This window comes from Macrobrachium rosenbergii, chromosome 42, assembly GCF_040412425.1.
Source record: "Macrobrachium rosenbergii isolate ZJJX-2024 chromosome 42, ASM4041242v1, whole genome shotgun sequence".
NCBI lineage: Eukaryota > Metazoa > Arthropoda > Malacostraca > Decapoda > Palaemonidae > Macrobrachium > Macrobrachium rosenbergii.
Window position 1 is genome coordinate 55,194,429 of NC_089782.1, and position 15,742 is coordinate 55,210,170.

Here is a 15,742-nt window from a genome sequence, read left to right on the forward strand (position 1 = left end):
TCCTTCCTTTCCCACATCTTGGAGGTTTGTTATGGTTATACTTCAATTTACTTGGTCTCATGGCTCATCATTTTAAACTGTCAACATCGCGTCTCTCTCTCTCTCTCTCTCTCTCTCTCTCTCTCTCTCTCTCTCTCTCTCTCTCTCTCTCTCTCTCTCTCTCTCTTTCATAATCCCGATCAGTGAATCTCATACTTATTCACTGCATAACATTATCATAAGCCCTTAGATTTTGCAAGATACGTAGTTGCAAGACCAGATTGGCTTCTTTGAAGTATGATACACACAATTTATGCATTGATCAGCCTTGGGTAACGTGATTAGGACAACCATTGTGATCATTGCAGGAAGATGGTAAAGTATCATATTAAAAGAGAGAAGGAAAGGTTTAGAAAGAGTGTAAAGAGAACAGCTAGTCTTGCATTTTAGTCTTCCTTAGAATTAACTTCTGATCAAGAGCTAGATAAGTCTTTTGATTCTTCTTCTCTAATAAATTCTCACCCTTCCACACCCTGTAAGTCAGCTCAGGGTAGTGGGTTAGATACAATGCATTATGATATTGATTCTGTTAGGACAGTGTCCCCTTGTTCCATTAGGAACTCCATAAATGCAGCCTTGTCAGTCCCATTGGCTTCTCCTGCCAATGGGCCTGGTAGTCCCGGGGTTCCCAAATGAGGACAGACATTCTAGGATGTTCATGGATTGTGCCCTCTGTTTCCTGCCTTTGCTTTTTGGTACTCGATGGGCAAACGCAAATTGCGCTTGCCTCAAGACATTCAGGGTAGGGTGAAAAGGTCTAGGCCTTCACTTCCCAAGGTTATTATAATGATTTATCCAAACCAGGTAACGGATCGCATTTGGCAGTGAATAATGCCACTGCGCCTTCAGCCACCTCAAGGAATCCGGAGTCATTAGTTAGGCATTCAGGTAGTAAGCATACATGCCTAGACTCCTTTTCTGTTGACGATAGTCCGAGTTTTGATTTTATGAAGGCTGTAGGTATGTCCGCTTGTGAGGCTTTTGCGGCTTTTATGATGTATCTTTCTGAAGCTAAGACTAAGCATGTCAGATATTCGAGGCCACAGGAAGTGTTGAGTCCGCACCAGCCATATTGTAGAGTATGGGAAGTTTCATCAAGTCCGCATACTGCCTCAGCCAGGCCATACACTGCCTCAACGAGTCCACACGCTTCCTCATCGAGTCCAAGGGAAGAGTCGACGAATCCTCAAGAGATAGTAGGCCGTAGAGTTTCTTCGGGGCTACAGTTAGTGTCTATGATGTGTGAGTCTTCGAATAGGAAGAGGAATGAGGAGGTAAGTGCGAGCGAACGAGTTCTTAGTGGCATCAAGGGAACAGGTCACGCTTCTCCTGTGTTGGATGGTAAGTCACCGTGGTCAAAGGGTTCTCATCCTCCTGGCAGCTGGATTTTCTCTGTCGGATCTTGAGAGAGAGTGTTCTCAGTTCAAGTATTTACCAGAGTGGATAAGTAGAATTCTAGCTCCGGGTCTTATAAGACCATCTGGTTGTGAGGCTTCTTCAGTTGTCTTAGATGAGGAAGACTTGTTTAGGTCCAGCTCTTCCTCTCAGTGTTCTCCTTCTCCTACATTATCCTTGATAAGGAAGAGGAACACTTAGCATCAGCACTTCAGGTGTTAAGGAACTGGTTCAGTTGTGTTTGGACAGATCTTGGCTCTTTTCAGTGGAGCATTCGAATACTGCTCACTCTCTGAGAGCTTCCAGGTTGGGGTCTGATTATTTTCCTCTCCCTTCCTTTAGGCTGTCAGATTCTGTTCATGCGAGATTTGACTCTATTGCTAAGGCTTTACCTAAGAAGGTCTCCTCTAAACGATCCTCTCTTTTGTCTCCCTTCCTTCACACTAGGAAGTCACTAGTGTATCGGACAGGGGAGTTTCTCCTGATCCGGAAGTGGACGGCACCTTTTTGTCCATGATTTTTCCAACTAAGAAAGGTGCTATTGCATCAGGCAGGTTGCATTTTTCTTCCAGCGGCTGAGAATATGTAAGAGCTTGATTAATGCTAATGAAGCTATGTCCTTCACTGAAATTGTACTGAACACAATTGAACAGTGTTTGAAGGAGTTTGGTGAGCTTCTTTCTCCTTTGGACAGGGATCCTTTTGTTAAGACCTGAGGGTTTTTTTTTTATTCCCTAGACTAAGGCATTTTTTATGTGATAGGGGAGCTATCCTGTCGTGAGCAACCTTAAAGTTCGCAGAAGAGAGCAGCTTTGCTCTCTTCTGGTTCCTTCAGTTTCCCCCCTTAGTAAACAGTCTTTAATTTCAGCACATCCTTTTGGGAAGATTATTGAAGAAAAACTGTCGCGTCTATAGCCTCGGAGACTGTAAAGACAGAGAATAGGTCATTTATCCATCAGTCCCAAGCTTCCAAGGGGAAATGTCCTGCATCATCCTCTTCTTTTAAAAGCCTTTGCCAGGTCTTCCTTTCCAAATAGCAGGAGGTAAGTATCCTTTCGCCAGCAAAGTTCCAAATCCCATTCTGCAAGGGGAGAGAAGTTTATCTCCTCCTCTTATAATAAGAGTCCTAAGTCTAATAAAGAATAGCTCCTTGAGCCCTCAGGTACCTGTTGGGGGCCAGGTTAGGCCTCTTCGCTCAATTGTGGGAATGCCTAAGGGTACACACTTGCGTAGTGAAAATACTTTTGGAAGGCTAATGCATTCCTTTCAGGAGTTCACCTCCACTATCAAATCAGCCCTTAGCCTTTCAGTCTTATAAAGGCAACCAAGAGAAGAAAAGGATCTTGAGTCAGGAAGTCTCTTCTCTGTAAGAAAAGGCAGTTATAGAGGAAATACTGACTACTTCGCCAGGATTTTACAACAGGCTTTTCCTGGTTCCAAGGACAACGGGAGGTTGGAAGCCTGTTTTGGATGTATCCAAGCTCAACCATTATGTCCAACTGTCCCCATTTTCCATGGAGTCGGCCTCCATGGTCTTAGCCGCCTTGGAGAAAGAGGCATGGATCTTTATGGTAGACATGAAGGATGCGTACTTTCATGTCCCCATTCACCAACGTTCAAGAAAGTTCCTAAGCTTTGTCTTTGGGGGAAAGACGTACCAATTTCGAGCTCTTTGTTTCGGAGTAAGTTCTGCACCTCAGGTTTTCAGCAGGTTATCCCCCTTTGCGAAATGGCTTCACATACATTTCTGTACCTGAACGATTGGATTATCATTGTAAAGTCCAGGTAGGATTGCCTGAGGGCAAGAGAGTTAGTTCTGAGCATAGCGAAAACCCTAGGGTTACTGATAAATGTAAAGGAGTCTTCACTGGAACCATCTCAAAGAGTGACCTACCTGGGCATGGAGGTAGATCCTGCTATTTTCAAGGTTTTTCCTACACGTGCTCTAATAGACAGTCTCTTGTCAATCACCAGCGAATTTACCTCCTCAGGAAGCATGCCAGCCAAATACTGGCTGTCTCTGTTAGGTCACCTGTCTTCTCTGGAAAAGTTAGTCCCAGGTGCTCGACTGCGAATGAGGCCGTTTCAGTTGTACTTGAGGAGGCACTGGCACAGAGTCACAGCCAATCCACGAGTTAGTGCCCGGGAACCCAGATCTGTTCCCTTACCTTCGTTGGTGGATGTCCAAAGAGATACTGCTTGCAGGGAAGTCTCTAGAGTCCCTGAGCCCAGGCCTCTCATGGTATTCAGATGCCTAGGACAAGGGCTTGGGTATAGTTAAGGGGAATCAGGTCGCTTCTGGAGTATGGTTTCCAGTCAAGAAAAATCTGCACATAAACTGCAAGGAGTTGTTGGCTATCCAGAAGGGGCTGCAGAAGGTGGAAAATGCAGTGACCAACAAAGTAATTTTTGTCTTCTCAGACAACTCAATGTCGCTGTCATACCTAAGAAGACAAGGAGCACAAAGTCAGAAACGTTAGTAGCCATTGCCGTGGATTTACTCCTCTGGACGGAGGAGAGGAACATTTTCCTAATGCCCCAGTTTGTACCCAGTTGATTGAATGTTCTGGCAGACATGCTAAGTCATCCAGGACAGGTACTCTCCCACAAATGGACGTTAAACCCAACTGTGTATACGGCAATTTGGAAGGAGTTTGGCCTACCTCCTATCGATCTCTTCACAACGAAGTTGAATCATCATCTCCAGTTTTATGTCTCACCAATTCTGGACCCTCAAGCCTGGGCAGTAGATGCTATGGCTTTAGACTGGGCAAACCTATTCGTATATGCTTTCCTTCCATTTCTGCTGTTGAAAGAAGTGCTCAAGAAATGGAGAGAATCCCAGAACACCACCATGATTCTAATCGCACTGGTTCACAGACCCTCTAGAAATGTTGATAAAAGTTTCCAGACAGTCACCTTTTGGACAGATCTACTTCGACAGACTGGGACAGGGAGGCTACACAGAAATGTCAGTGTCATTCATCTAACTGCTTGGAAACTGTCGACAAGCTCCTCAGAGCTAGAGGCTTTTCAGAGTCGTCTCGGGACCCCATCCTCACTGCAAAGAGAAAGTCCACTAATATATTATATCAGAAGTAGTGGGGACTGTATAGTGCATGGTGCAAGTCCAGGGCATTTCATGTCTTCGCACCAGCATTGATAATTTAATCAAGTTTCTACGATTCTTAAGATATGCTAAAGGTTTGTCGGTTTCCTCCATCAAAGGGTATAAATCCATGCTGGCTTCTGTTTTAAGGCATACTGGATTGGATATTTCAAAAGATGTTACTGACATGAAGCTGTTCGCTCTTTTCAACTGGAATTGCCGAAGGTTTTTCAGAAACCTCTTATGGAACCTAGGTATTGCCTTATGACACCTTAGAGGCCCTCCTTTTGAGCCCCTTAGAGAGGCTTCTCTCAAGGCTCTTTCTTTGAAAACTCTCTTTCTGGTGACCTTGGCTTTGGCCAAAAAAATAAGTGAATTGCATGCTATATCATCGTTAGTAGGGTTTTCTCGTACTGGAGCAGAATTATCTTTTCTGGTTTCCTTTCATGCCAAGAATGATGTTAAGGCCGAAGCTCTTCCTAGATTTTTCTCTATCCCTTTGCTAGAAACTCTAACCCCTAAGGAAGGAGAGCTGGTTTTATGCCCTGTTAGGGTTCTGAAGTATTATACGTCCCATCTTAAACCTGTAAGGAAACAGTGTAGGAATCTATTTTGTTTGGTCAGGAAGCCTGAGGTTCCTATGCCTAAAAATGCCATGGCTTTTTTGATTAGGTCCCTAATTCAGGAAGCACACCAGGCAATCTCTCCAAAGGTTTGTCCCCTTTTGGAGGTGAAACCACTCAACGTCAGAGCAGTGGCTGCATCTTTTAGTTTCCATCAACACCTTTCTCTCAACCGTCTAGCCTTGGCAACACAGTGGAGGTGTAGCTCTGCTTTTGCTCCCAACTACTTGAGGGACGTTTAGATCCAATATGAAGACTGCCGTACGCTAGTACCTCTGTTTTCGGCAGGGGAGATTATCACCTAGTCTTCCCATTATGTGTCACAAACAGATAAGGGTTCTCTCGAGCTACCTCCTCTTGGGTAAAGGGGAACTGTATGTGATGAGTTCGTACACGGTAGCTTACTCCACTTTTTATATTTGGATAATTTTGTGTACAGTAGTTGTCCTTGCTTTGTTTGTTCTTGAATGAGGACAAACAGTCTTTTTTTTTTATTAGACCAAATGGTAGTATTTAATGTTGCAGAGCCATTGCTCTTCATTGGAGAAAGCCACCCTGAGCTGACTAAGTACGATTTTTCTTATAATTTGGGCTTGTTGTTTATGGGTGTGAAGTACCACAGCAACTCAATTGAGTAGGCGGTAACTCTTGAGGGATCATAGTTGTGATTGTAGCTCCCGTCAGCTCTGCAGGACTGAGGCACAGGGGCCAATAAATTACCATTCTGCATTACACATCTTCAACCAAAGGCCAGCTCCTAAGATAGTGGACTTCACTTGATGAAGATCCTCATCCGACAAGTACTTGCCATGTGAACATATTCATCAGGTAAGCAGCAGTGAGATATTTATAATGGTATCTGATAATTCGGTTATAGGGAATCTCTTGCCTACCCCTAGCATGCAATGTTGGAGTTAGTTAAGCATTAGAGGGTAAGTTTCACCTCAAAAATAAATATTTTTATGATAAAATCAATTTCTTAGGTACTTACCCTCTATCATGGAAACCATCCCTCCTCCCCTCTTAAGAGATTAAGAATAGAATGAGCAACTGAAATATTCACTGTCCTACCTCCACCCCACAAAGGGTAGGGGAGTGACTATTGGGAATGTTTGTTAACGATTGTTTCAGTTTTAACACTTGTCGAACCCGTGCCAAAGTAGTTGCAGATAAAGCTAAATGATAGAGGGTGAGTACCTAAAAAATTTATTTTGTCATAAAAATTATTATTTTTAAAGTAATTTGTATTTTTCCTAACATACCAACCTGATGGTCTTTAAATTTGCAGCCCACCCCAGCCACCCCTCATTCTGATACTCGGGCTGAAAGGCAAAGTGGAGTGTAGATTGACAAGTGGGCAGGGCTTCCCCCCCCTACCATCGGTAGTTAACAACCTTGTCTGAAAGTTAAACAGCCATTCCAGCTCGCATTCGCAAGCTAAATCCTATATAAAGACCTTCAGGTTTGTATGTTAGGAAAAGTACAAATTGCTTTAAAAATTTGCTATTTTTAAAAGTAAAATTTGTATTTTTCCTAACATTCAGACCTGAAGTTCACTACATTAATGACCCATCTCAACCACCCCTCACTCGTACCTGGACTGGAAGGCAAAGTGGAGTGCATATTGTCAGGTGAGCAGGGCATTCCCCACCTGTCGATAGTTAACAACCTTGTCTGAAAGTTAAATGGCTGTTCCAGTTCTTATTCGCAAGCTAAATACTATATAAATAATTCGAGGTTTGTATATTAGGAAAAATACAAATTAATTTTAATATTTGCTATTTTTCCTATAAACAAACCTTGAAGATCTTTACATTGATGGCCCACCTCAGCCACCCCTCATCCTGGCACCTCTGCCAGAAGGCAAATTGGAGTGCTTACCGACAGGTGGGCAGGGCTTCACCCTATATGTGACTACAGGGGACCCCTGCCTATTTGCGGCTCCAGATTCACAGCTTCACCTATTTGTGGATTTCTCGGTGGAACATATACAGCAAACCCCCGGATTCGTGTTCTCACAATTCGTAGACTCAGCGATTTGCAGAATTTCCTGTGGAACCTATCAATAAATTATTCGCAGGAAGACTCACCAATTCGCAGATTTTTCACAGAGCAATATTCTGCATTTCCATATTTTTGTTACTAAATACTGTACTGTGCCTACATATACATTTTATGATTAAATAATGATTTATAGTACTAATTTTCAAATATTAATATTAAGTTTAATAGGGTTAAATAATAACATTAAATAATGAAAATAATAACTCTCTCTCTCTCTCTCTCTCTCTCTCTCTCTCTCTCTCTCTCTCTCTCTCTCTCTCTCTCTCTCTCTCTCTCTCTCTTACTGAGATGAGAGAGTTTTTATGCATATGTAATATGTATGTTTATTTGTTTTTTATGATAAATAATGATTTACTAATTTTCAAATATTAATATTAATGTACTAAACACAGCAAAATATCAATTCATTAAAGAAAATATAGTGACTTAGTGAGATTTTAGTTCAGTATAAATTCTTTACTTCGTCTTATTCCGAAAGCTTTGGAGCGAGGGGGCCGGGTGTAACCTGTCAAATATGTCAAATATCTTGACATACTGACCACAAGGATAGAAGATGTTGCCACTCGGTGGTCAAATGAATGTTGCCACTTAGTGGTCAAATACCCTACAAAGGATACTGAAAAATCTCTCTCTCTCTCTCTCTCTCTCTCTCTCTCTCTCTCTCTCTCTCTCTCTCTCTCTCTCTCTCTCTCTCTCTCTCTCATCTAATCTAAATTACTGTATGTTCTTTTCATTTCATATATATATCTCTCTCTCTCTCTCTCTCATTAATATAGATTTTTTATGCATATGTAACATATGGTTATTTGTTTTGTTCACTGTAGTTTTATAGATAATGTGACAATATTTTGTTATTAATTTTTTTCATATTTTCCGTGCTATAATTACAACTTTTCACATTTATATAATAAATTATTAAAAATCTTGAACAAATACATATCATTCCCAGTCTTTTCCCATGAACAGGAGGTAATGTTCCCCACAGATGTTATAGGGATACTTAAAAATCTCTCTCTCTCTCTCTCTCTCTCTCTCTCTCTCTCTCTCTCTCTCTCTCTCTCTCTCTCTCTCTCTCTCTCTCTCTCTCTCTCTCTGTATTGGCTGGAAGGGTTAGAAGTATGTACATATATATTTTTAAGGGTAAAATGTTCAGGATGACTTTGAAATGATATTAATTATGTCATTTCAAAGATTAGTATAGTAATAGGATAATGGTTTAAGGTATATATATTTGATGTAGGATGCTAGTTTAAGGTATACATTTGGTATTTGAACTGTCAAGATAGGCAGTTATAAGCATTTTTAGAGGGGGAGTGTTAACTATTTGCAGATTTTTACTATTCACGGGGGGGTTTGTGGCATGCATCCCCCCCCCAAATACGGGGGTTTACTGTATACATATAATTTGCCTACTCACTGTATTTTTCATAGAGAAATATTCCCAAATTACTGTAGTACACGTATTTTCATGTAATTTTCGTGACCAAATCCACTTTTTGTGATGAAACTATTAAAATACTCAGGTATAAGCATTTGTAAAGGGGTTTTTTGGTGTTTGAACTATCAAAATAGGCAGTCATAAACTTTTTAGAGGGGTGTCAAGTATTTGTGGACTTTAGCTATTTGCAGGGGGTTGTTGTACGCATCCCCACGAATACCAGGGTCAGCTGTAGTTAACGACCTTGTCTGAAAGTTAAATGACTGTTCCAGCTCACATTCTCAAGCTGAATACCCCTATGTAAAGAACTTCAGTTGTTCCTACACAGTGTACAAACCATTGGTCTTTACATAGAAATATACTTCAGCACAGCTGGAGACTGGCCATTTAACTCTACAGGAAACAAGGTGGTTAAGTATGTAGTTGACTACCGACTGCGGGTGGGAGTCCCACCCACCCAGTTGGTATGCGTTCACTTTGCTTTTGGCTGTGGAGAGAGAGAGAGAGAGAGAGAGAGAGAGAGAGAGAGATGTCTCTTCCTTCTGTGCCTGCCATTCGACTGATTTGTTTGTTTATTCTGTGTTTTCATGATACATATTTAGTGTGTTGCTCTTGTTGCCTATATCTGGAGAATAATGTTTTTTTGTGATATAATGCACATTCAACCCCTTGTGTGTTGCGTATTCAGTATTCTGATATAATTGTTCACTTTGATATAACGCAACCCTACAACTTTATATATTAACCATGAGAATGGTAAAACTGGTTTTTACATTGCCAAGGCAACAAGCTTAAACTGGTTTCTCATTTCCGCTTACAACTCTACAATACTACTTTGTCTTTTTCGAAGAGTTTTTATTCCTTTGCAGTATGAGGGAAGGTTTATATTCCGAAAGTGATTACTGTACTTGACATTTATAATGTTTTAGGTTTTCCAGATATTGTAGAGCTCGAGGGACTTTGGAAATACCGGTTCTCTCACTAGCAGTACCTGCTGTATTACGCTGTATGTTACCACTTGCTCATTCTGATTTGTCTGTGACAGAGAGAGAGAGAGAGAGAGAGAGAGAGAGAGAGAGAGAGAGAGAGAGAGAGAGAGAGAGAGAGAGAGAGATTGCCTCTATGATACGTTGAATAGGTCACCGATACTAATTCCAGAAGTTCACCTCCCGGACTAGTGCATACCTCCAGCTGTGTTTCTTTTAGGCACTCTGGTAGAGGGGGCAACCAAAGATTGTCTTGTACGTGACATGGAAGCTCTGAATGCTCGGACCTCCAAGGAGAACTGTCACTCCGGGTACTTGAGTTTCATAGAAACCCCGAGTTACCTTTACCAGTATTGTGGAGTTCCCTCTGCGAATTGGTAATAACATACCTCCGCCCATGTTTCTTCGGACATTTGGGTAGAGGGAGCAACTGAAGATCGTCCTGTATGTGACTCAGAAGCTACGAGTGCTCATACCTCCAAGGAGAACTGTGCCAATCCGGGTACTCAGGTTTCATAGAAACCCCGAGTTGCCTTTACCAGTATCGTGGAGTCACCTCCACGAATTGGCAATAGCATACCTCTGCTCGAGTTTTCCCAGACACTCGGGTAGAGAAAGCAACTGATTATCGATACACTTGTTACTTAGTAGCTCCAGGTACGCAGGTCTCGTCAGAGACTTGTGTCACCACAGGTACTCGGGTTTCCTCGGAATCTTGAGTTACCTTTTACTATTATCATGATATTACTCCACGGGCTGGTATAGAGCCTACCTTAGCTAGAAATTTTTTAATTTCTCAGGTAGTGGAAGTAGCTAATGTGTGATACTTTCGTGATTAAGGAACAGTCTGCTCACCTGAAGAAGCTACAAACAAATTCCCCATACAGTCCTGTTCGTATGCAGAGGCAACGGACTCGAAGACGACTCGGTCATGTTGAGAGGACAACCCAAGTCCACGCTTGAGAGTGCACGAACGCTCTCCCTGGTCAGCTGTCACCTGCTTTCTTGCAAACAAACCTGCTTACCTGGGGATAGCATCCGTGTACATTTGCATGAACCTGTTTGCTCTCCTCAGGACAGCCCCCGCCCGCATTAGCATGAGCGGCTTCGCTCTCTTAGACCCCTGCAGTCGTCATCACCACTTTCCTCTCCTGTCAGTACTTTGGCACTGACATATCAGAGAAAGGTGCTTGGCCCAGGTGCTTGGCCCCTCCACCTCCTGGTTACACACCAGGAGACTCAAGTCGGACAGAAGGGTTCATGATTGGGTCCCAAAGCAGCTCTCCCTCGAAGCTTACACTCCAGGTTTGATCCCAGGGTCAGACCAGTCATATGCTCAAGTGTATGAGAGAAGGTCTGGGGTTTCTGTCAAGGCTTCTCTCTTGCCGAGAGTAGTCTAGGGGGTTCTGTCACCTGGAGAGGCTTTGGGGTTTTTTCCTCACGGCATGGACACCCCCGATCTCCGGCGAACTTATTCAGAGATTGTGTCACTGATGTGTCAGTGATCTTGGGAAGATACCATGGCTGCTTCCTTGGATCGTAAGTCTGCCCTCAAAGTTTTTGGGGACCAAGGAGGAACCAAAAGCTTCATTGATTTGATCATCTTTGGTTGCAGAGGCCGCAACCTCAAAGAAGACTTAGCACATCTTCAGGATAGCCCGCGTTCACGCCTGAGAGTGCACAATCGCTCTCCCTGAGTCAGCCCTCGCCTGTGTTGAATGAACAAGCCTGCTTACCTGGGGATAACTTTCGTGCATGTTTGCATGATTACGTTTGCTCGCCCCCAGACCTGTATGGCCGTCGTCAACTTAAGTTGATGACCGCCCACTCATTACATACCTGCAGGGTCCTTGGCTTCTGGCAAGTATTGTAAGAGTGCTAGACTCTCTCACCTGTTCTCTTGCCTCCTTGGAGTCTTCTGAGGTATGAGCCAGTTTTTGGGTTCGAGACTGGAAACATCCGCGTTTCCATACTTTCCCAACCATAGTAACGAACACTCCGGATTTGGTCTGCGGACTGGACCAATTGTGTACTTTAGTGGTATGCTGTACATGGGTGCCTCTTGAGTTTATTTTCCCAGGGATTGTCCGTGAATTTGGCAGTTTACAATTTCAAGGAAGAAACTTAGCTTCCCTATACTGTACACTGTTCATCAGCCATTTCATCATGGTCACAACTTGCTGAAGGGTTTTTTTTTAGTCAGGTGAATTTTCTCTTGTAAAATCAGGACAATTTACTCGGGGTCTCTTCTATCATGCAAGATACTTCCTCAGCCTTTGAATCTCCAGAAGAATCAATACCCCAGTGAGTCCTTTGCCGATGAAACAGATTGACTTGACATTCGAGTCCGTTGCTAACCACCTCCCTGCTGAGGGAACTTCCCTTCCACAGGGCAGTGACAGTGGAATTGACTGTCATGGCAGCATTCCATACAGTTCCCTGAATGGATCTTGGTTCCATTACATGGCAAGATAATTTCTTCCTTTTCAAGTTTTCATAGTTCAGGAAAGGAAGTCACATTCAAGAGATTGATGTTGTCTGGCAGTAGAACCTTTTTGTACTTAGCCCACCAGACAGCTAACATGTGTGTGAATATGGTGCCAAGAGGAGAGGCACTGTCTAGGTTCAGGTTACCAGGTTTGTTGGTTATGAGTTGGCACTGGTTCTCGGGAACAAACCAATACAGGGTTCCACTTCCCTCTGGCTAGTGGTAGAAGTTGACTCCTCAAGTGACAGAGGTAGGATCAGGGATTGATCTCTGTGCTCATTGGCAGTGGCCAAGACCCCCAGGTCTTTGCGTGTTTTTACATCTCTGCTTCAGGCCAAACAGTTTCTTTCTCTCCAGTTCTGAGGGAGCCCCAGGCTTCTATGGGGCCGTGAAGGTATACCCAGTCATCTTCTACCCTACCAGAAAGGTGCGCAGCAGCGCTCCTGTTAACCCTATCTCCCTAGGAAGGGGGAGGGATATGGGGAAAGGAGAACGACATTAGGGGCCGCATTCTTTTCTGCCTTCTGCTTTTTAAGAGGGGTATCTGACAAGCCATGAAGCAACATGGCACCATACAGGGCAGAAACCTTCAAGTTCCCGCCACCCCTTTCCAATATGCAGTCAACTTCCAGACTTCAGTTCCTGACTCATCTTCAACTTCAGTGCTGAAGACGGTACAGTTAGTACTCAGTGGTAGGATGCATATTTTCGAATATATATCTATCTTTGTGTGGGGACAAGAAACAACTTCTCAAATTTGCTGAGACTCTGCTGTCTTGTTCAAATTTGAGAAGCCCGATCTCATACCAGCAGGTGCAGAGAGGAGTACAGTTCTTCCTGTCTTACAGGAACAACCAGCTTGACAGTGACAAGTCGTCTTCATTCACCTGTCACCCTTGGGGTAAGCTGGGTCCTCATGAGTGGCTTCTTCCTTGTTCCCTTCAGTGAAGAATGCAGGATTTCTAGTCTTCGAGAAGAGACTCCCTATTCCTTTTCTTTCCCCCCAGGGAGGAAGGAAAATGGGAATTACCCTGGTGGCTAGATGACAGGAACCTCGTTGGAGTGTCTCTTCAGACTCCTCCCATCATGCTTCTGTTCTCAAGTGCATCGACCAAGGGATGAGGCACACACTTGGAAGAGTTAATGCTTTCAGGTGAGTGGAACTGGAACGGCAAACACCACATCAATATTCTGGAACTCAAGACAGCTTTCTTAGCTCTTCGAGAGGTTCAGGATCTTGGCAAACTACTCTGTGGTGCTGATGAGTGTCAATACCCCCACCCCCATCACTGCGAGAGTAACTTTGGGCAACAAACAAGTTGGGGGGGTGACTGGTTTCCCTTCAACTCTACATGTTGGCGGTGCAGGTGTACGAGTGGCCAGTTAAACACTTGGTAGAGCTGTTAGCCAGGCACATTTTTACGCAGGATTTTCCCATCTTTGGAAACCCCCAACGATACATCAACACAACAGAAGCTGTCACTGTGTAGTTCCATCGTCCCACTTCCATGGTCATTGGTAGAAACATCTCCCAACACCCATGGAACAATCTTGAGACCTCGGAAGAGGCAAAGGGATCTCCCAATTGCTCTCCCCTGTGTACAGACATGGGGACCATTGTACAGGGCTCGTTGGACCCCCGTGCTGCGGGAACAACAGAGGCACGGGTCTCCATGGACACCCGTGGCTCCGACACCTGTCCCCAAAAGTCACCTTCTGTACCAGTGAAGAACCTACCACTGCTGCCCCTCGGACCCCGAATATCAGTAGCAACTGTTGCACGAGGTACCACGGTTCTCCATGGACACCTGTGTCACCAGTGGTGCACTGGCTCCAGTAGACCCCCGTGTCACCAATATCAGCCATGAGAAATCTTTCCCCAGGCAGGTAAAGGTTCTTCTGCTGCTGCAGAGACCTATGGACTCCTGTGACACCAGTAAGGTCCCCTGGTCTATGATCCCGGGACCAACCTAATGAGAGAGGGTGAAGGCCAAGTGCACAGGCGCAACCTCACCCCCTGCATGTTCTCGTATGGGAGTGGTGCCAGGGTCCCAGAAAGGTGATGCAGACTCACAAGTAAGATCACCTAGAGAAGGTCTTCTGCTTAGTCATCTTTGTCTGTGAGGTCTCAGCATCGAGGAAGACTGCAGCACTCGAGGAGATGAGGTTCTGTCATGCGCGGGTTTGTCCTGGAACTCGTAGCAAAGACTTGAGTCACATTCACTCCCATCTGGTAACCAGTTGGTAGTGATCATAAGGTACTACTCTCTCCAGTAAGAGTGCTACGGTAGTATCTTCAGAGGACTCGACATTTCAGGCCCGAGGTCGACGACTCTTCATTAGTACTGGCTTGGCTAAGAAAGAAGCGCTCAAGAACATGATTTCTCTCTAGCCTCGTGAGGCTATCAGCGAGTGGACTCTATGCCCAACATGTAGCCAGTAGTTTGTTCTGAGTACCTTATGAAGATAGGGACATTAGTACGTCCCTTGCATTCCGGAAGAACCTGTTGGTTCTACAGGTATTAAGGCAGAAAGTGGTCTAGGCTATCCACTCCCACGTCTTTCTACCTTGAGGACATTGCCCACAGGCCCTGGGACACTTTTTCCCTGGGTCCTGTGGTGGCTGCTCAACAAGTTGTGTAGCTCACCAGCTCCCATAGTGAACAGTTTACATCTCGCCTAAGGTGTTCGATGGCAAGAGTGAATGTGAGTGGGGTACTGGCCCCCCCTCCCTTCTCTCTTTTATCTTTCCTCTCTCACAGAAAGAGGCAGATCATATAGGTTGAGCCTACATATTGGAATACGCATGGTCTCCTTCCTTTGCTGTTACACGACCAGGGGGGAGGCCCAGGTGAGGCAAACTACTGGTCATTTCAGAAGCTTACTCTGAATCCTCCCACCAAAGAAGTAAATCTTCCTATGTAAAGACTGATGGTTTGCATATTGTATAGGAACAAATGACAAATTTATAAAGTAATTTGTACTTTTCATAACTACTGTATACAAATCTGAGGTCTTTACAGTTTAATGCCCACCTCATGCCACCCCTCATTCTGCTCCCTGGGCCAAAAGGCAAAGTGAATGCATACCGACTGGTTGGGTGGCACTCCCACCCGCAGTCTGTAGTCAACTACATACTTAACCGCTTTGTTTAAAGTTAAATGACCGGTCTCCAGCTGCGCTGAAGTATATTCTTATGTTAAAGACCTCAGGTTTGTATAGTTAGGAAAAATACAAATTACTTAAAAAATTTGTCATGTTTGTATGTTAGGAAAAGTACAAATTACTATGAAAATTTGCAGGGTTTGAAATATTCATATACTTTAAAATTGAAAATTGTTTATTTAGTATCTTTTCTTTTGTAGTCAAAGCGGAGAGTAACCACACTATAGGTGTTGAATTTGGATCAAAAATTGTGAATGTTGGAGGAAAGTCAGTCAAGCTACAGATTTGGGACACTGCTGGCCAAGAAAGGTTCAGGTTAGTTTACTCTAATTACTGTGTTAACTTGTGAATGTCAGTTTTATGTGTGTGTTTGTAACTGCTTTGTTATTTTTGAACAGTGCAGTGAGAATAAGAATGATTCTGCTTCCTTTAATT

General features: G+C 43.8%; 1 protein-coding gene across 2 annotated transcripts in view; it reads left to right on the top strand.

Moving 5' to 3' along the window:
- The window catches only part of Rab4 (RAS oncogene family member Rab4), a 140,526-nt gene that overhangs the window by 29,068 nt on the left and 95,716 nt on the right, over window positions 1-15,742 (top strand). For both annotated transcript variants that reach the window (XM_067086504.1, XM_067086506.1), the window contains one exon: window positions 15,508-15,622. In XM_067086504.1, coding sequence (XP_066942605.1) covers window positions 15,508-15,622 — 115 coding nt within the window. The remainder of the gene's footprint in view (window positions 1-15,507; window positions 15,623-15,742) is intronic.